Below are 14,906 nucleotides of genomic sequence, written 5' to 3'. Positions count from 1 at the left end.
AAAATCATCTCATTCAAGCACGCAAAGAAAACAACCGTTCGTTATGTAGAATACTCCTTTTTTCAACCGTTCGTTATTTAGAGTAATCAATAGATTTCAAAAACGCATTCGTTATATGGAGCGTTCGTTATATAGACATTCGTTATACTGGACGACCAATGTATGTAACTCAAAATTGTGCTTTTAATATTGCATAAGTAATACTTAACAAGTATACGGCGAGATCGGATTCATTATATGCTTTGTCTGTTAGACGATGAATACCACAAACATTCTATAAAAGCACAATACAAATCCAGGGTAGAGCTAAAGATAATAAAGAGTTTACTATAATAATACACAATTCGTTTTGTGTAATTCTTACACCCGTTTTCCAACAATTTTTTGTTGGCACTCGAGACCCCATGCGAATAATTGTGTTATTTTCTTTATGCGCCTAATTAAGAATTAATTTGTATATCAATATAAAGAGGTTGAATAAAACGATCAATATTGTTGTTTTTTGACTAACCTGGCTGTTCTTTATTTCCGTTAAACTTAATACAAATATTTGCTATAAATATCCCTATTTTAAAAACTTATTCTCTATATAAAGGAACGGAAAAGGAACGACATTTCACTGACCTCTTTTAAACCAAGTGCCGCCACAATCTGACCCTTTGATAAAGCTGCTCGTTGGTTTAAAGAGAAACTAATTTTGTAAACATTTAAAATAGAATAAATAAACATGTATACATATAAAAATTGCTGTGTGTTATAAATACTATACTCAAAATAAATATTTCAAAGACCACAATTTTCGCTAATATACATTTACTTTAATTGGTTTGTGTAAAAATTCAGTTTCTGAGTATAAACATACAACCTTTGATTACTGACCCATTTTGAAAATATTTGCATATTTTCATTTTTCAAAGATTCTATGCTGTTACTCATTACCTTCGATTTGATTGATTTAGATACTCTAATATTCGTTTGTATACATATGTTTGTATATACGTACATATGTATGTATGCATTTACATAATCTCAAATTGTCAACAAAATTTTTTTATCCTAATTAAACGCATTTAACTGGAAAGTTTTTATAAAAATTTGTGTCTGCCTTTAATCTCTACCTTGCACATGACTGGCACATGTTCATATGTATGTGTTATATATGTATGTACGTATTTAGGTCTATCGGTTTGCCCGATTAAACACTATAGCTTAGCGTGATATGTGCGATATAATGCGAAGCTACTGCAATGGACTCTCCTAATATTAGTTAATGCGACGAGTCGAATATTAACATTTTTAGGTATTGTTGTTTAAGCTTTCGGGAGAAATAAATTCAACCAAGCATTTGTTCAATAATATGCTTCATCTGTTTAAGTAGTTCTGTCCTCTACCTTTGCTCGGGAAGCACAACAAAATGAAACTGATCTGTTTGGAGTTATGTAAAATGTAAATGTTTGTCGTAGTGAAGTAAACTAGTCAAATAAAGGTAGAAGTTATCTGTCATGAGTCATATTGCGCACTTTTTGTATCATGTGTAATCTCTTTTAAGTGTAGCTTAAAAATTCACCACAGGTTAACTTTCACTGAAAAAGTAGTTTTCAAGTACGTAGTTAACTATTCATCCCATCTGAAATTATTGGGGATTTAGCATTGCTCTCATTGAATCTGTCCATATGTAAATATGTATGTGTGTCTTGATCAATCAAAAGCTTCATATTTTAACTAGCCAAATTTGTACACATAGTAATCATAATACGGTTAAAAAAAATTTTGTTTGCTCACATTATTTACGAGTACAAACTACTTATTCCATAATCAGTTCTTGTGACTTTCGTGGGGGTGTGTCTATATTTGGAGTTCGGTAATACTTTCCCTTTTTGCAATCGATTAAAGAATGTCTAAGACAGATAAGCTGCAACTCACATTCTATTCCTCTACCTAGCCTGCGGTAGCCTCTTCCGCATTCCAATTCAAATAAGTCCCGCTTTAATTCCTGTTCCTGTCACGCGTTAATATTGGGTAACAGAACAACCAGCTACATATTTTGCTTTACACGTCCTTTGGATACAATTTAAAATAAAATGTTTTAGTAAGCGTTTACTATTTTCGAACGCATTTACTATTTGTTTGTAATGTTTTTGTTTTCATTGTTGCATTTTTGCAGTTGACTTCACTCTTTTTTGTTTAATTTACACAAACCCAAAAATGATTGTATCTCACAACGATGACATTTATTTTGCATTAGTAGCTTCCCTTTGAATTTGCGTTATTTATCAATAGTGTATATAAAAAGAAAGTATAAATAAATAGTTTTAACAAACATTTAGAAAATACCTTTTAGCAAATATTTGAATAGGAATACATATAGTAGATGTATAATTTCAATAAATATACTTGCACGTAAGCTTCATACAAACATAGCTGCTTAGTTTCAAAGTTATTTTCTTACACTAGGTACCCTCAGCAAAAAATCTTTCAAAAAAAAGGCTAATCTTTTAGTGTACATATACTTACACATGTGTATGTGTATAGAACAATCTTAATACAATTCTCTCAGATTTTTTTTTTAATTGTCACAAAACCTTAATACCTACATATTAAATATATAAATGTTTGTGTAAGAATTTAATGGCATCTTTCATGATATGTATGTTTGTTGAATTTTGAACAGTTATATATTGGCGCGTATCTATGACTCTCTCTCTCTACCGTTACGCGTACGTGTCGACATATGTAGATATGTACATATATATTTTGTTTCTGCCCACAATCCGAAGGCATCCGTTCACAGTTCTCCATTTTATAATTCCTTCAAATAGTTGAATTCGATTTGATAGCTGAACACATTCGCTTACAAATGGCATTCAGAGCGAGCCAATATACCGAAGTAATTGCTCATTTGTTTACTGCCGTTGCGGTGAGTTTTTAAAATATATGCATTAACGCAAATATGCTAACGGCCGCGTTGGTGACCATACTCAAATGCGGCACACGTAACTGCATCCCATTGTAGATGGATGTGCCGGCGCTTATACCGCCACAGTGCATCTTTTCCAATGGCATTGCTTGTACGTAGTATTGTCGGTTTTCGATAGGCATGTGACAAACGGGCTTTTTCTTCTGCGCCATCTCGTCATCTCGATTCTTCAGGTCCTGTAAAAGCTTTGGGAACCATGTAAGCTCACATGAACATATCAATGGATTATCTGCAAAAAGACCGAAGTTTTTGAATTTCTCTATTTATTTAAGTATGTTTGTATGTATGTATGCAATACTAGCTTGCTAGTACCTCGATGCGGGTACTTAAGCGAACATAATTATTGAAGTTAATCTTCTTGTTAACTTACATAAATAAGTTCTTAAATAAAACATGAACATATAATGAAGTGTACGTAGTTTAAAACCAAGATCGTAGCATTATTTAAACCAGGGACGTGAACCGGTTTTGAACCGAACCGGTTTTGAACTGGAAAACCGACTTTTTCTATTAATTAACTGAACCATTAACCGAATCGAAATTTTCCACAAATGTTTGATCCAAACCGAAAACCGAACCACTTTTCATAAAGGTTTAAAGGTTCGTTTAAACCTATTTTCAATAGATAAATTTACCCGCTTTTGTTTCTTTTCGTTAAATATGGAATTACATACTAGAGATGGGCACGGGCCTAAATTTTCAGGCCCGGCCCGACACGAGTGCAAAATCAACTTTAAAAAACACGCACGAGCCCGCACGTTAAGAATTTTAGTGGGGCCCGGCACGACGGGAGACGTCCCAGCCCGGAAATAAAAAGCCAATTTTTATTATATGTATACATATGTATGTACATATTTTTAATTTTTTGTTTATGTATGTATATTTACTTAACCGAATCAATTTTTTACATCAGAGATTTTTAAAATATATTTTTTGGGAAGTAGAAAAAGTGGAAGGTGTTTTATGTACAGATATGTAAACAAAACTACTAAGTATCTTATTTTTGCTATCGGTTTCCAAATATTTTTCTTTTTTTCCTTTTCTCTTATCAAAAGAGTTTTAAATATGTACTATTTTTATTTTGTATTTTTATTTGCTTATCTAAATTTATAGTATTAGCAACGGGCTTTTTCGTGCTTATTCGTAAAATTTTTTTTATTTTTATGAAATTTTACTGAACTCCCATGCACGCACGAGCTCGTGCTGACAGCAAATATTCCGGCCCATACCCGCGGGCTTACGCAGGGGCCAAAGCCCGGCCCGTGCCCATCTCTATTTCATACCATGTTTGTTTACCATGTGGCAATATCAAATGTAAAGGCAACTCATCTCATTTAACATACACTTGAAATTTAACCTTGCGCGTTGTTGCACTTGACACTTTACACTTAGACTTGCGCATTATTTTTTTTATTTCCGAACCGTTGAACCGAAACAAAACCCCGGTTCACAGACTAAAAAAACCGCTTTGTCGAACCAATCCAAAAGTGCAAAAACGGTTCGCACCGCTAAACCGAACCGACCAAATTTTTCATCCGGTTCACGTCCCTGATTTAAACACATAAACAAAAACTTTACAAAAAAATCGATAAAGCAATGTTATGTAATTTTTACAAGAATTTAATTCTATAAAGTCATTGATTATATATATTTATACATACATACAGTGTTGGACATATCTATCATTTCGGACCAAATTCAAAAGGATGTTGTTTGCCACTTATTATTATTTATTAATTTTTAAAATTCTTCAATTCATTCCCTAAGAAATACCATATAAACCTAAGCTTTAAGTTTTTTAGAACACTGAAAAAAGTCATCAAGTTTTCATCAAAATATCAAACTTTTTTCTCAGAGGTGTTTATAGCCTATTCAATTTTAGTGTAATACCGTACAGCACTCGGCTGGGTATTGGACCAAACCAACTTTTTTTAAGAGATTGAGTCATAAGTAAAAAAGTGAGTTCTCCATTTTTCGAAGTTAGCCTCCGAAATCGAGTTATGGGCCTTCGAAGTTCGAAATTGGACTTTTGGTAAAAAATTATTTTTAATTATTGCATGTAAAAAGCGAAAAAAGTAAAAATACAGAGGTGGTTCACCTTTTTCTCTTATTTAAACGGTATATAACTTTTTTTTGTGCAAACTTTTATTACAGATGCTATAGACTCTATATATAGAGGGTCAAAAGTCAGATCTTAGAAAAATTAAAAACTTAATATTTCTGAAAATTATGAACTGATTTTTAAAAGATTCATATCGTTGTAAAGGTGATTTAATCCCCTTTCTTGTGATATGATTTTTGTTAAAGAATAAACCATATTTTTTTTTAAATACCAAAAAAATCTTCCATTCCATTCATCCACTTTTGACCGCCATTGTAAGTATGCACACTAGAGTGGTCCAAAAATGCATGTGGAAAAATAAAGTCGGAATTCTTATGCTATGTATTAAAAAATGGTTAAATAAACAATTGGGTATTGTTATTGATTCAAAATAAAAAAAATTTGGGGTATTTTTTCGATATAGAACCCCCTAGGGGTGAGAGCAATAAAATTCCGACTTTACTTATTTTAGAACACCCTAATGTACACCCTTTACACTTAGAATTTGCTATATTTTTATAAAGTAAGTTAGTGGATATTAAACGAACAAAAGGAAAACTGTACATACTGATGATTATAAGGGTGTGTTATTCAAATGTCTGGGAGCGTATGATTGTATATTAGTAAAGATGAAATTACCTGTGATATCGATTATGCGCAACGTATCAGTAATTGGCTCCATTATATCCAGTGGAATGCGTGATAATTTGTTATTTTGAATGTTGAGCGTTTCAAGAGAGTTGAGATTTTCGAAAATCATACTCGGCAATACTTTTATGCTAGAATAAGAATAAATATTAAATCATTTTACGGTGGAGGTATTCAATGAGGACATACTCATTCTTCTGGAAATCGAGGAATGCGAGCGAGTCTCCAAAACCGGTGAAAGCATCCTCTTGTATAAAACTTATGTTGTTATTCCTTAAATCTAGGTGACGCAAACGATGTAATGGACGTAAGGCATCGCTAGGTATAGATTGAATCTTGTTGTCACCCAAGCGGAGATATTGAAGATTTTCTGAAATTCGATTTTAGTTATACTACGCTAAAGTTTTTTAAGTGAAGCCTTTTATATTTAGATTTAAATTAAAAAAATACAGTTTGAGAGCGAAATACATACATATACACATTTTATGTATGTTTGTGATCAGGGTTGCCACTTTGATAAATTATTACCAAAAGTGGTGGAAACAATTTGAGTTGGTAAAAAGGTAAATTTTTCCCCATTTTGGTACATTTTTGTTAAAGTATTTTCTTTGAAAAACAAATAAAACTTTTCGTTCCCGCGTTTTATTTTTCGTAGTAAAATGGTGGAAAAAAGCAACAAGAATTCGTAAGGCGTACTTAGCACAGTGAGTAGGCAACTGGCTGAATCAAGTGGATCGTCGGTTCGAATCCTACTGAAAGAAGTCTGATGAGGAAATGTGGTGATTTCCGAAATAGCTATCACCTCTACCATTTTTTCAAATTATTGTTGCTTTCCCGCAGTAAGTTTTTCATTAAAAACGTCCGCAAGCTCAATAAAAATTGTTGAATATAATTGTTATAAGGACATAAAATAACAAACATAAAGTAGTTAAATATCTTTACTTTATAAATTTCTTTCCAAAAACGTAGTATACTTTATTGCATTAATTTTCGAACGCTTTAATGCATACTTTTTATATGGGAAAATCTAAAAAGTAGATACACTTTCCAAAAAAATATTAATTTTTAAATTTGTGAGCACACGTTTGTTTTATATACCATTTTATTCGTAATCTCTTAGTTAATCGATTAATGTAAGTGTAATTCGTTTTCATAGAATGCTTCAAAAGTTAGACGAGGAATAAACATGAAATAGAAAACACAAGAGTAAGGGTTCAAATTACGCTGTTCAAGTTATAAATTTTGAGCAAAGATTTTGTAATTTGAACTCTCTTAATTGGGACGTTCTAAATTCATTGGCATACCCCGTTTTACCATATTGGCTCCGGTTTTCGAGATAACGGTACTTGAGAGTTTAATTAAATTTTAACTATTTTATAAATAACTCCCTCAGTTTTGAAGTTATTTTACTAAAATTTTGCACATAACGGTTTTTAGTATTACCTTAATTATTTCTTAAAATCATCGAAATGGGTTCACTTTAACATATAGCTCCAATACAACTGATTACTCAGATATGTGTTTGTGCGCAATAACTCTAACTTCTTATCTGAATAATAAATTATATGCGTGCTATATGTTAAAGTGACTATAATAAATTTTTACCTGCTTAATTGGAGGATTTATAACGCAAAACAACGTATCTGAACAATCAGTTGTATGTGGGAGCTAGATGTTACCGATTCGATGATTTTAGGAGATTAAATAATATTGTTAATATTAAAATACAAGCGTGTGCAAAATTTTAGTAAAATATCTTCAAAACTGAGGGAGTTATTTATAAAACAGTTCAAATTAAAGCAAAATTTTCAGTACCGCTATCTCCAAAAGTGGAGACAATCGGGCAAGACTGGGGATGTCATTGAATTTAGAAGGCTCCAGTTAAGTAAGAGCAACTATCAGCACCTTTGTCGAATAAATTGGATTTGATACCGCGCTCGAAATATTCTGACTACAGGAAGGAGCATAATTAAAAGTACTAAATCAGGGTTTTTACATACTTCTAGAGAAAATTTTTTATAGCATTTTATGTAATATTATAAGGACTAGTAGTTATAGAAAGATTAAGACCGTTTCGACGTATTTTCCAAATGTGCCTTCAGTTAACATGTTTTTGGAATAAAAATTACGCTCAAGATCGCATAAAATTTTATCTTTAAAAGTTGGTTTATTCTGAAAGCACACCTCTTGCAAAGGTATCAAATTATTCGTAATTGTTTGTAGAATAAAATACATACTTAAAAGGTTCTTAAAATGAAATGCTTCAAAAACCATACGCGATAAAACGAAAATTTTGAAAATTGTGAAATGTGGAGTTACAGACTTTGAGTTACTTGCCATTTCGTTATTTTTAATGCACATTTTTCTTACCTACTACATATGAAGTGTACACATAAGTGCTAAATGGCCATTAAATTTCAAAGCAGAATATGGCGTGCTTCAAAAGTTATGACATAATTACTTGTGCCCTCTTAAAAATTATATAAAAAATTCACTTGTTTTCATTATTATTTTTTTTTTTAATTTAACTCCTTTAATTCAAAAGTTATGCAGCAAATTGATGCACATTTTTTGAGGCTTTAAGTATACGTCAATGAATTTTATCCAAAAGCAACCAGCTTGATATAGTTTACAACAGTGAAAATAACACAAAGGTTACCCGTTTTTTAGATTTTCCAATATACATACATATGTATGTAAATAGTTAAAATAATTCTTTAAATAAAAATAAAAACTGTACAGGTATGTAATTACACACTGTGATTGTTGGCAAACAAATTAAAAAAAATCAATGCCAGTTTTTATAAATTGCAAGTATTAAGTAAAAAAAAAAAAACATAAAAGACCGGCGCAAAAAAAAATAAAAAAATGAACGTGAATTTCTAGCGGCCTATTGTTGGTTATACTTAAATTCCTTGGTCCATAAAACTGCTTACCCAAAAATGTTCAAAAAATTCAGAGTAAAAGGTTCGACACTTAGACAACAGTTTTTGGAATTTACCTAATATTGTATACTAGCAAAGCACCCGACGTCGCGACGTTGGGAGTAAACATATCAAAATATAAAACCGTAGTACAAATATTCAGTTCAGCATAAATTAAAGGAGTCAAACTATTTCCTTTCTGTTTAAATTAAGGCATCCTTATGAACCATACTTTTAGCTTCATCGTGCTTCAACAACTATATAATAATAATAATAGATTGGCGCTTACACATATGTTAGTGTTTGGCCGAGCTTCTCCTCTGATTTGTGGCGTGCGCCTTGATGTTGTCACACAAAGCGGAGGGACCTACAGTTTTACGCCGACTCCGAACGGCGATTGTATTTTTATGAGAAGCTATTTTTCATGGCAGAAATATACTCGGAGGTTTGCCATTGCCTGCCGACGGACGACCGCTGTTAAGAAAAGACCTTTTTTTCTATATTTTTTGCGATGTTGCTTTGACCTGGGTTTGAACCCAGGTGTTGCGGAATGGAAGTGCGCACTGCTTACCACTACACCACAGCGGCCGACAACAACAACTATATATTTGTCATTATTTTCTGTACTACAAATCTTGTTTCATTATTAATATTAGGTGGATTAAGGTAACGATAGAATTTTTAAATTAAAATTAGTCTACTACGGCACATTCCATTTAGCTGCCTATTTCGAAAGGAGTTTATTATTTTTATTGTGAATGAACACTTTTCGTTTAATAGCATCGCGGGATCAAAAAAACGATTTAATCTTTCCATTTCGAAATGGTCTAAGGACTGTAAGGCTAAAAAAAAACACACAGTTTTAAGTATCCGAGTTATCTAATAGATCCCCTTTTACAAACTTATTTATATATACTTTACACTAAATACCTCCCAAATACATATATGTCTGCATACCAAATTTCAAGTTAATTTGACTTATGGATCCCAATTTATGGCTGTTTAAATATTCCTCACCTATGGTCCACGTTCCCAAGCTCATGTATACAAACCTTACTATGGATATGTATTCATACCAAAGTTCATATTCTGGTAAATTATGATTCCGGAGTTGTAGCTGATACAAAATTTTACGCCTGTAGAATGTGCCACGTCCCCTTCAAAGAAAAAAAAAATTATATATGCCTTACTATAGGCATTTATCATATATCTTCACACCAAATTTCAAGTTCATGTGACCTGTGGTTCCGAAGTTATATCTGTTTAAAAACTTCACGCCCATGGGATGTTCCACGCCTTCTTGTACAAACTCATTTATATATACCCTACTATAAGAACCCACCATAGATATATCTGCATGCCAAATTCAATCTTATGTGACTTATGGTTCCGGAGTTATAGCTGGTAAACAATTTCACGCCTATGGGATGTGCCACGCCCCCTCTTACAAACTCATATACATATATATAGCCTACTATAAGCACCCTCCATAGATATGTCTGCATACCAAATTTGAAGTTCATGTGACTTATCGCTCCGAAGTTATAACTGATAAAAATTTCCACCCTATGGGATGTCCCACTCCCCCTTATCGAAACTAATTTATATATACCTTATTATATACTACTTGTTTTTTGTTATTTTATGGCCTTATAACAATTATATTCAACAATTTTTATGAGCTTGGGGCCGTTTTCCACAATAAGTTTTCACTTGAAATGGCCTCAAGCTCATAAAAATTGTTGAATATAATTTTAGAGTACCGTTAATTTCTTCATGATCAAATCATCGGATCTAAACCCAATTAGTATGGGACTACCTCGGAGGTACCACTTTTCCTTAAAAAAAAAAAAAAAAAAAAAACATTATATAAATCGATGAACGTGCTCCAAAGTTATAGGGTAACATACATAAAAAGCAAAGAAAAAAATATTCCGAAAAATTTATAACCTCCTCCTTTTTTTTAAGTCAGTTACAAACTAAACAATAATATTTAATTCATAAATAGATGTACAAATAATGAGTAAGTTTAATATGAAGTGTGTTTTATATAAATTTATCTTAAAATAATATAATTGTATCAAATAATCAAAATAAAATCCATAAGCGCGTAAGCTGTAAATGACCAATCAGCTGATAATAATAGCAAAATAGCGTTACCGAATTAACAAATACCGATTAAAACTTTAACGAATTTGTGTGAAAGCCCTTTGACCACATCGTATCTTGTAGATATTTTGCTGCTGAATCCAAATATGGCCGCGGAATTGCTTTAGCACGTGAGATATCCAAACCTCAAAGTACCAAAAACACGGTTTTTGGCGATATTTGAGGTTATATTATGAAAACAACAATTTCTACTAAGGCATCATTTAGAATTACTCTTCCCCTTTAAAATTCATTTTAGTTTGTTGCGATTCCATTTTTCTTTTCGCGAGATAGGTATACCAGTTTCAAGGTGGCTGTTCAATCGTTATGAAATCGATGTATTTTTTAACCGACTTCCAAAAAAGGAGGAGGTTATCAGTTCGTCGGAATATTTTTTTTTTTTTTTTTTTTATGTATGTTATCGCATAACTTTGGAACGTCAACCGATTTCGATAATTCTTTTTGCATCGGAAAGGTAGTGTCTCAGAGGTGGTCCCATACTAATCTGGTTAAGATCCGATCAGCGGATCATGAGATATATATATATATATATATATTTTTTTATATGAGAGTTGAAGTCGGTTTTTTTTTTTTTTAAATTACTAGTTTATACTTGTAAATATTGTTTATTTTTTTTTACTTTTGTTAAATACAAACTGTTATGAAAAAAAGTATCCTTTGATTCAAAAAAATTTAGTGCTTTTAGTGTGGTAAAACGCTTTTTTTCAAGTTTTGGTTCATTTTGAAATTCAAAAGTTAGAAACACTGCGAACTACATATAAGACCTTTTTATCTTATCTATATATTATTAAACCGTGCGACAGTAAATTTTACACACACAAAAATAAATATATTCGCGAAACTAAGGGTAAATTATTGTAAAACTGCGTACTTAGTTTTTCTCTCTGACGTCAGGATTTATTTTAAAAGGACTTTGAAATTTAAAAAATATGATTGTTTCCAAAACTTATTTAAAAAATTCGGTGTAATGTAGGATAACACGATACGTGTATCATATATATAAGAAAAAAATTTGTAGAATTATAACAGATTAATTTTTTTGGTATATAAGGACGAATGGGTATGGAAAATGTCCTTTACAATTTTTGTGCTTTAATATCCTGGAAAATTTGCAATATTTTCTTTTTGAAAAAATTATTGTTTGAGGACGACCACCTCATCATCGAATTTCGTCCTGCAAACTTTATTAACTTAAAAAGATAAAATTTATTAAAAGTGCATTTTAAATACCTATTCGTCCTTGTAAACCAAAAAGCGTTTTGATTTTAAACTCTACAGAATTTTCTGTCTCACTTGATACCCATATTGTTATTCTACATTGCACTGATTTTTTAAATATTTTTTTTTAATTAATCATATCTTTAAAATTTCAAAGCCTTTGAAAAAAATCCTGACGTCAGAGTGAAAAATTAAAAACGCTGGTTTGCTGTTCGCGTACACAAAAATCCAGCAAAGTAGGAGAAATTCAGAGACGAAACTGACATTTCATTTTGATGAGAACCTGCTAGTTTCTGCTGGAAATTTTTTTACCAGAAGAGTGCAGTGAAATGTTTCAGGAACAGCGATCGGAAGTTTGTTTACATACAAAAGTACAAATAAGAAAACATGAAAAGAAAATAAATTAAAAGTTTGCCTGAAGCAATTTAATAAGCAAACGTAAAAAAATTAGTATTTGCATTTTTTTTTCAAACATTTGGAGTTCTAATAAGTTATTTTAAAAGCAAAAACCATCAAAATAAATTGCATTATGTTCATAACTTGCGAGCGGATTATATTGATCAGCTATTTTTCTTGCTGGCAAGTTGCTGCTAGCAAAAAATTTTTCAACAGAAACTAGCAGATTCTCTTCAAAATGAAATGTCAGTTTGGTCTCTCAATTTCCCCTACTTTGCTGAATTTTTGTGTACGCGAACAGCAAAACGTGATAGTTTTGGATAGCTATGAAGAACGTCAATACGCGAATGCACCTTATATTTGGCCCATAGTTTCGTGAGTATATCGATTCTTTCGTGTGCCTTGACATTTTTTGTTTTTGTCGCACCGTTATTGTTATTACAAGCGGAACAAGAATGATATCTACAAAAGGAATGATTACGGGTCACGGGTACCAGAGTCAACTTCTCTACTATTGCTAATGCGACGCTTAGACAAGCTTGTATTTATTTGTATCCTCTCCTCTCTTGTTTATTGCCGTCCATAGAGTCGGACCGATTCCCAATCTTTGGCCGATGCCGAATAATCGGCCTTGGGGCAAAGAATCGGCCGATACCGATGCCGTATCTTAAAAAAAAAAATACCTGGATATAAATTTTATGATACAAAAATTTGAAGGTGAAACTGCTGAGAGGCAGCCTGAACATTTTTGAAGTTCCCTAACACAACCAAAATGTTTTCAAATTTTCAATTTCACAAATACGTTCTCACTTTCAGTCTCAAATAAAAGAAAATTTGGATATATTCATATATTGGTTTTTTGTTTTACTTTTATTTGGCATTTGACTTGTTCTGAAAATTTCAGTTTTATAAAGTAGACAAACTTCAAAAAATAAATGACAACGACATTTTATCATTTTTTATTTAATGTTTCTTATTTTTTTTTATGAAAGTGTAGCTCGTTATTTAACAAAACCCATGTTAGTAAAAATTTTAAACTTTTTCTTTAAACATTCTGAGTATGTAGTTTTGTAGCCCATTTAATTTTATTTTAATGAAGTGCAAATTTTAGGTAACTGCGAAATTACCAATTATCATACCCAGTTATTAGCAATTATGTGGAAGGTGTTGCGGATTTTCTCCACACAAACAAATTTTCGAACATACTTCATTTCGAGGAAAATCGTGAACAAAAATTGTCAAAAATCAACACTTAGACTATGTTCAAACAGGCCACAATTAGCTCAGGCAATTAAGCTTTAAATTGCGGCATAGAGTTTGGTGTTCACACATACGTCAGTTGCGCAATTAGCGATACGAAATCTGCTGTTGGATTACCTACAGTGATGGAAAAGTTGGTACAATCGTACCTCTATTTAGTTTGAAAGCACATTCGTTACAAACACACAATTTTAGGTACATTTCGAATGTAGCCAAATAACTTATCAGGAAATCAGTTCTTATTTTTATTGACATTTCAATGCATTTTCTGGTGGGCAACTGGGCTAATAGCTTCCCTCCTTTGTGAAGAGGCATACAAATGATGCAGAAGGGTGGTCAAAGTAACGAATCTGTAGTTGATTTCGCCAGATAGACGGAAAATATTTCTTTTAATGCGAGTACAGAAGTTGACATGGTATCGATGGGAATTGTTATCCTCATATTTTTTTTGTATAGAAATACATATTTACTTTTTAGGTATATCTATCTACTTTAGTTTTCCGTAAATTAGGTACAATTTTATAATTAAATTTTCCATACCTGATGGAATATCAGCTGTAAAGGCTCTGTTATGCACACTTGGTATTGCATGCACTGCTATACCATTTTTACGTAGAAACCAAAAACCAACAGACTTCTACGTGTGAAGTGCAATGCGTTGGGTAACCGTTTACATGCAAAGCTCATTTAACAGATTCCTTCAGACTCAGAGTTGTCACACTCTCAAGCAACGCCAAGTATGCATAACTGAGCTATAAAAGAGGACTAGAAACAAACAGCTGATTGCTCTTTATTCAATAAACATACCTCCAAGTCAAAATTAAACATAGCTAGCAGGGTTGCATAGAGAGTCTGATACAAATTAATTGTTAATTTTAATTGGCAATTAATAATTTTAAATTTTGTGTGATAAATTGGGTAGCAATTAAGGCTTAAATTGGTGAAAAGGTTCTTAATTACCAATTAGGTGCATCTTTGAACATAGTCTTACTTAGCTACTTAAAATTTGCCCTTTATTATACTACAATTTAAAAAACTGCGTACTCAAAAAAAATCTAAGAATCTGATTTAACAGTTTAAAATTTTGATGAACGTTTGTTAAAATTGCGGAAAAAGTTAAAAGAATCGGCTAAGAATTGGCCAAAAACGGCCGATGCCGATTAATCGGTCGGACTCTAGCCGTCCACCACACTAGTATACCATAAAGCAATAT

General features: G+C 31.9%; 1 protein-coding gene across 1 annotated transcript in view; it reads right to left on the bottom strand.

Annotated features, from left to right (window-relative positions):
• Nucleotides 1–492: 492 nt before the first annotated feature.
• The window catches only part of LOC118743603 (slit homolog 3 protein), a 30,366-nt gene continuing 15,952 nt past the window's right edge, over nt 493–14,906 (bottom strand). Inside the window, exons 4-6 of the mRNA XM_036476369.1 lie at nt 5,916–6,106; nt 5,718–5,857; nt 493–3,206 (exon numbers count right to left, since the gene is read on the bottom strand). Of these exons, the coding sequence (XP_036332262.1) occupies nt 2,926–3,206; nt 5,718–5,857; nt 5,916–6,106 (612 nt within the window). The 3' untranslated portion in view covers nt 493–2,925. The remainder of the gene's footprint in view (nt 3,207–5,717; nt 5,858–5,915; nt 6,107–14,906) is intronic.

Source organism: Rhagoletis pomonella, unplaced genomic scaffold (genome assembly GCF_013731165.1).
Source record: "Rhagoletis pomonella isolate Grant_MI unplaced genomic scaffold, Rhpom_1.0 Rhpom_scaffold_00007, whole genome shotgun sequence".
Classification (NCBI taxonomy): Eukaryota; Metazoa; Arthropoda; class Insecta; order Diptera; family Tephritidae; genus Rhagoletis; species Rhagoletis pomonella.
The sequence above is the reverse complement of the archived record's forward strand: the minus strand, read 5'-3'. Positions and strand labels throughout refer to the sequence as shown.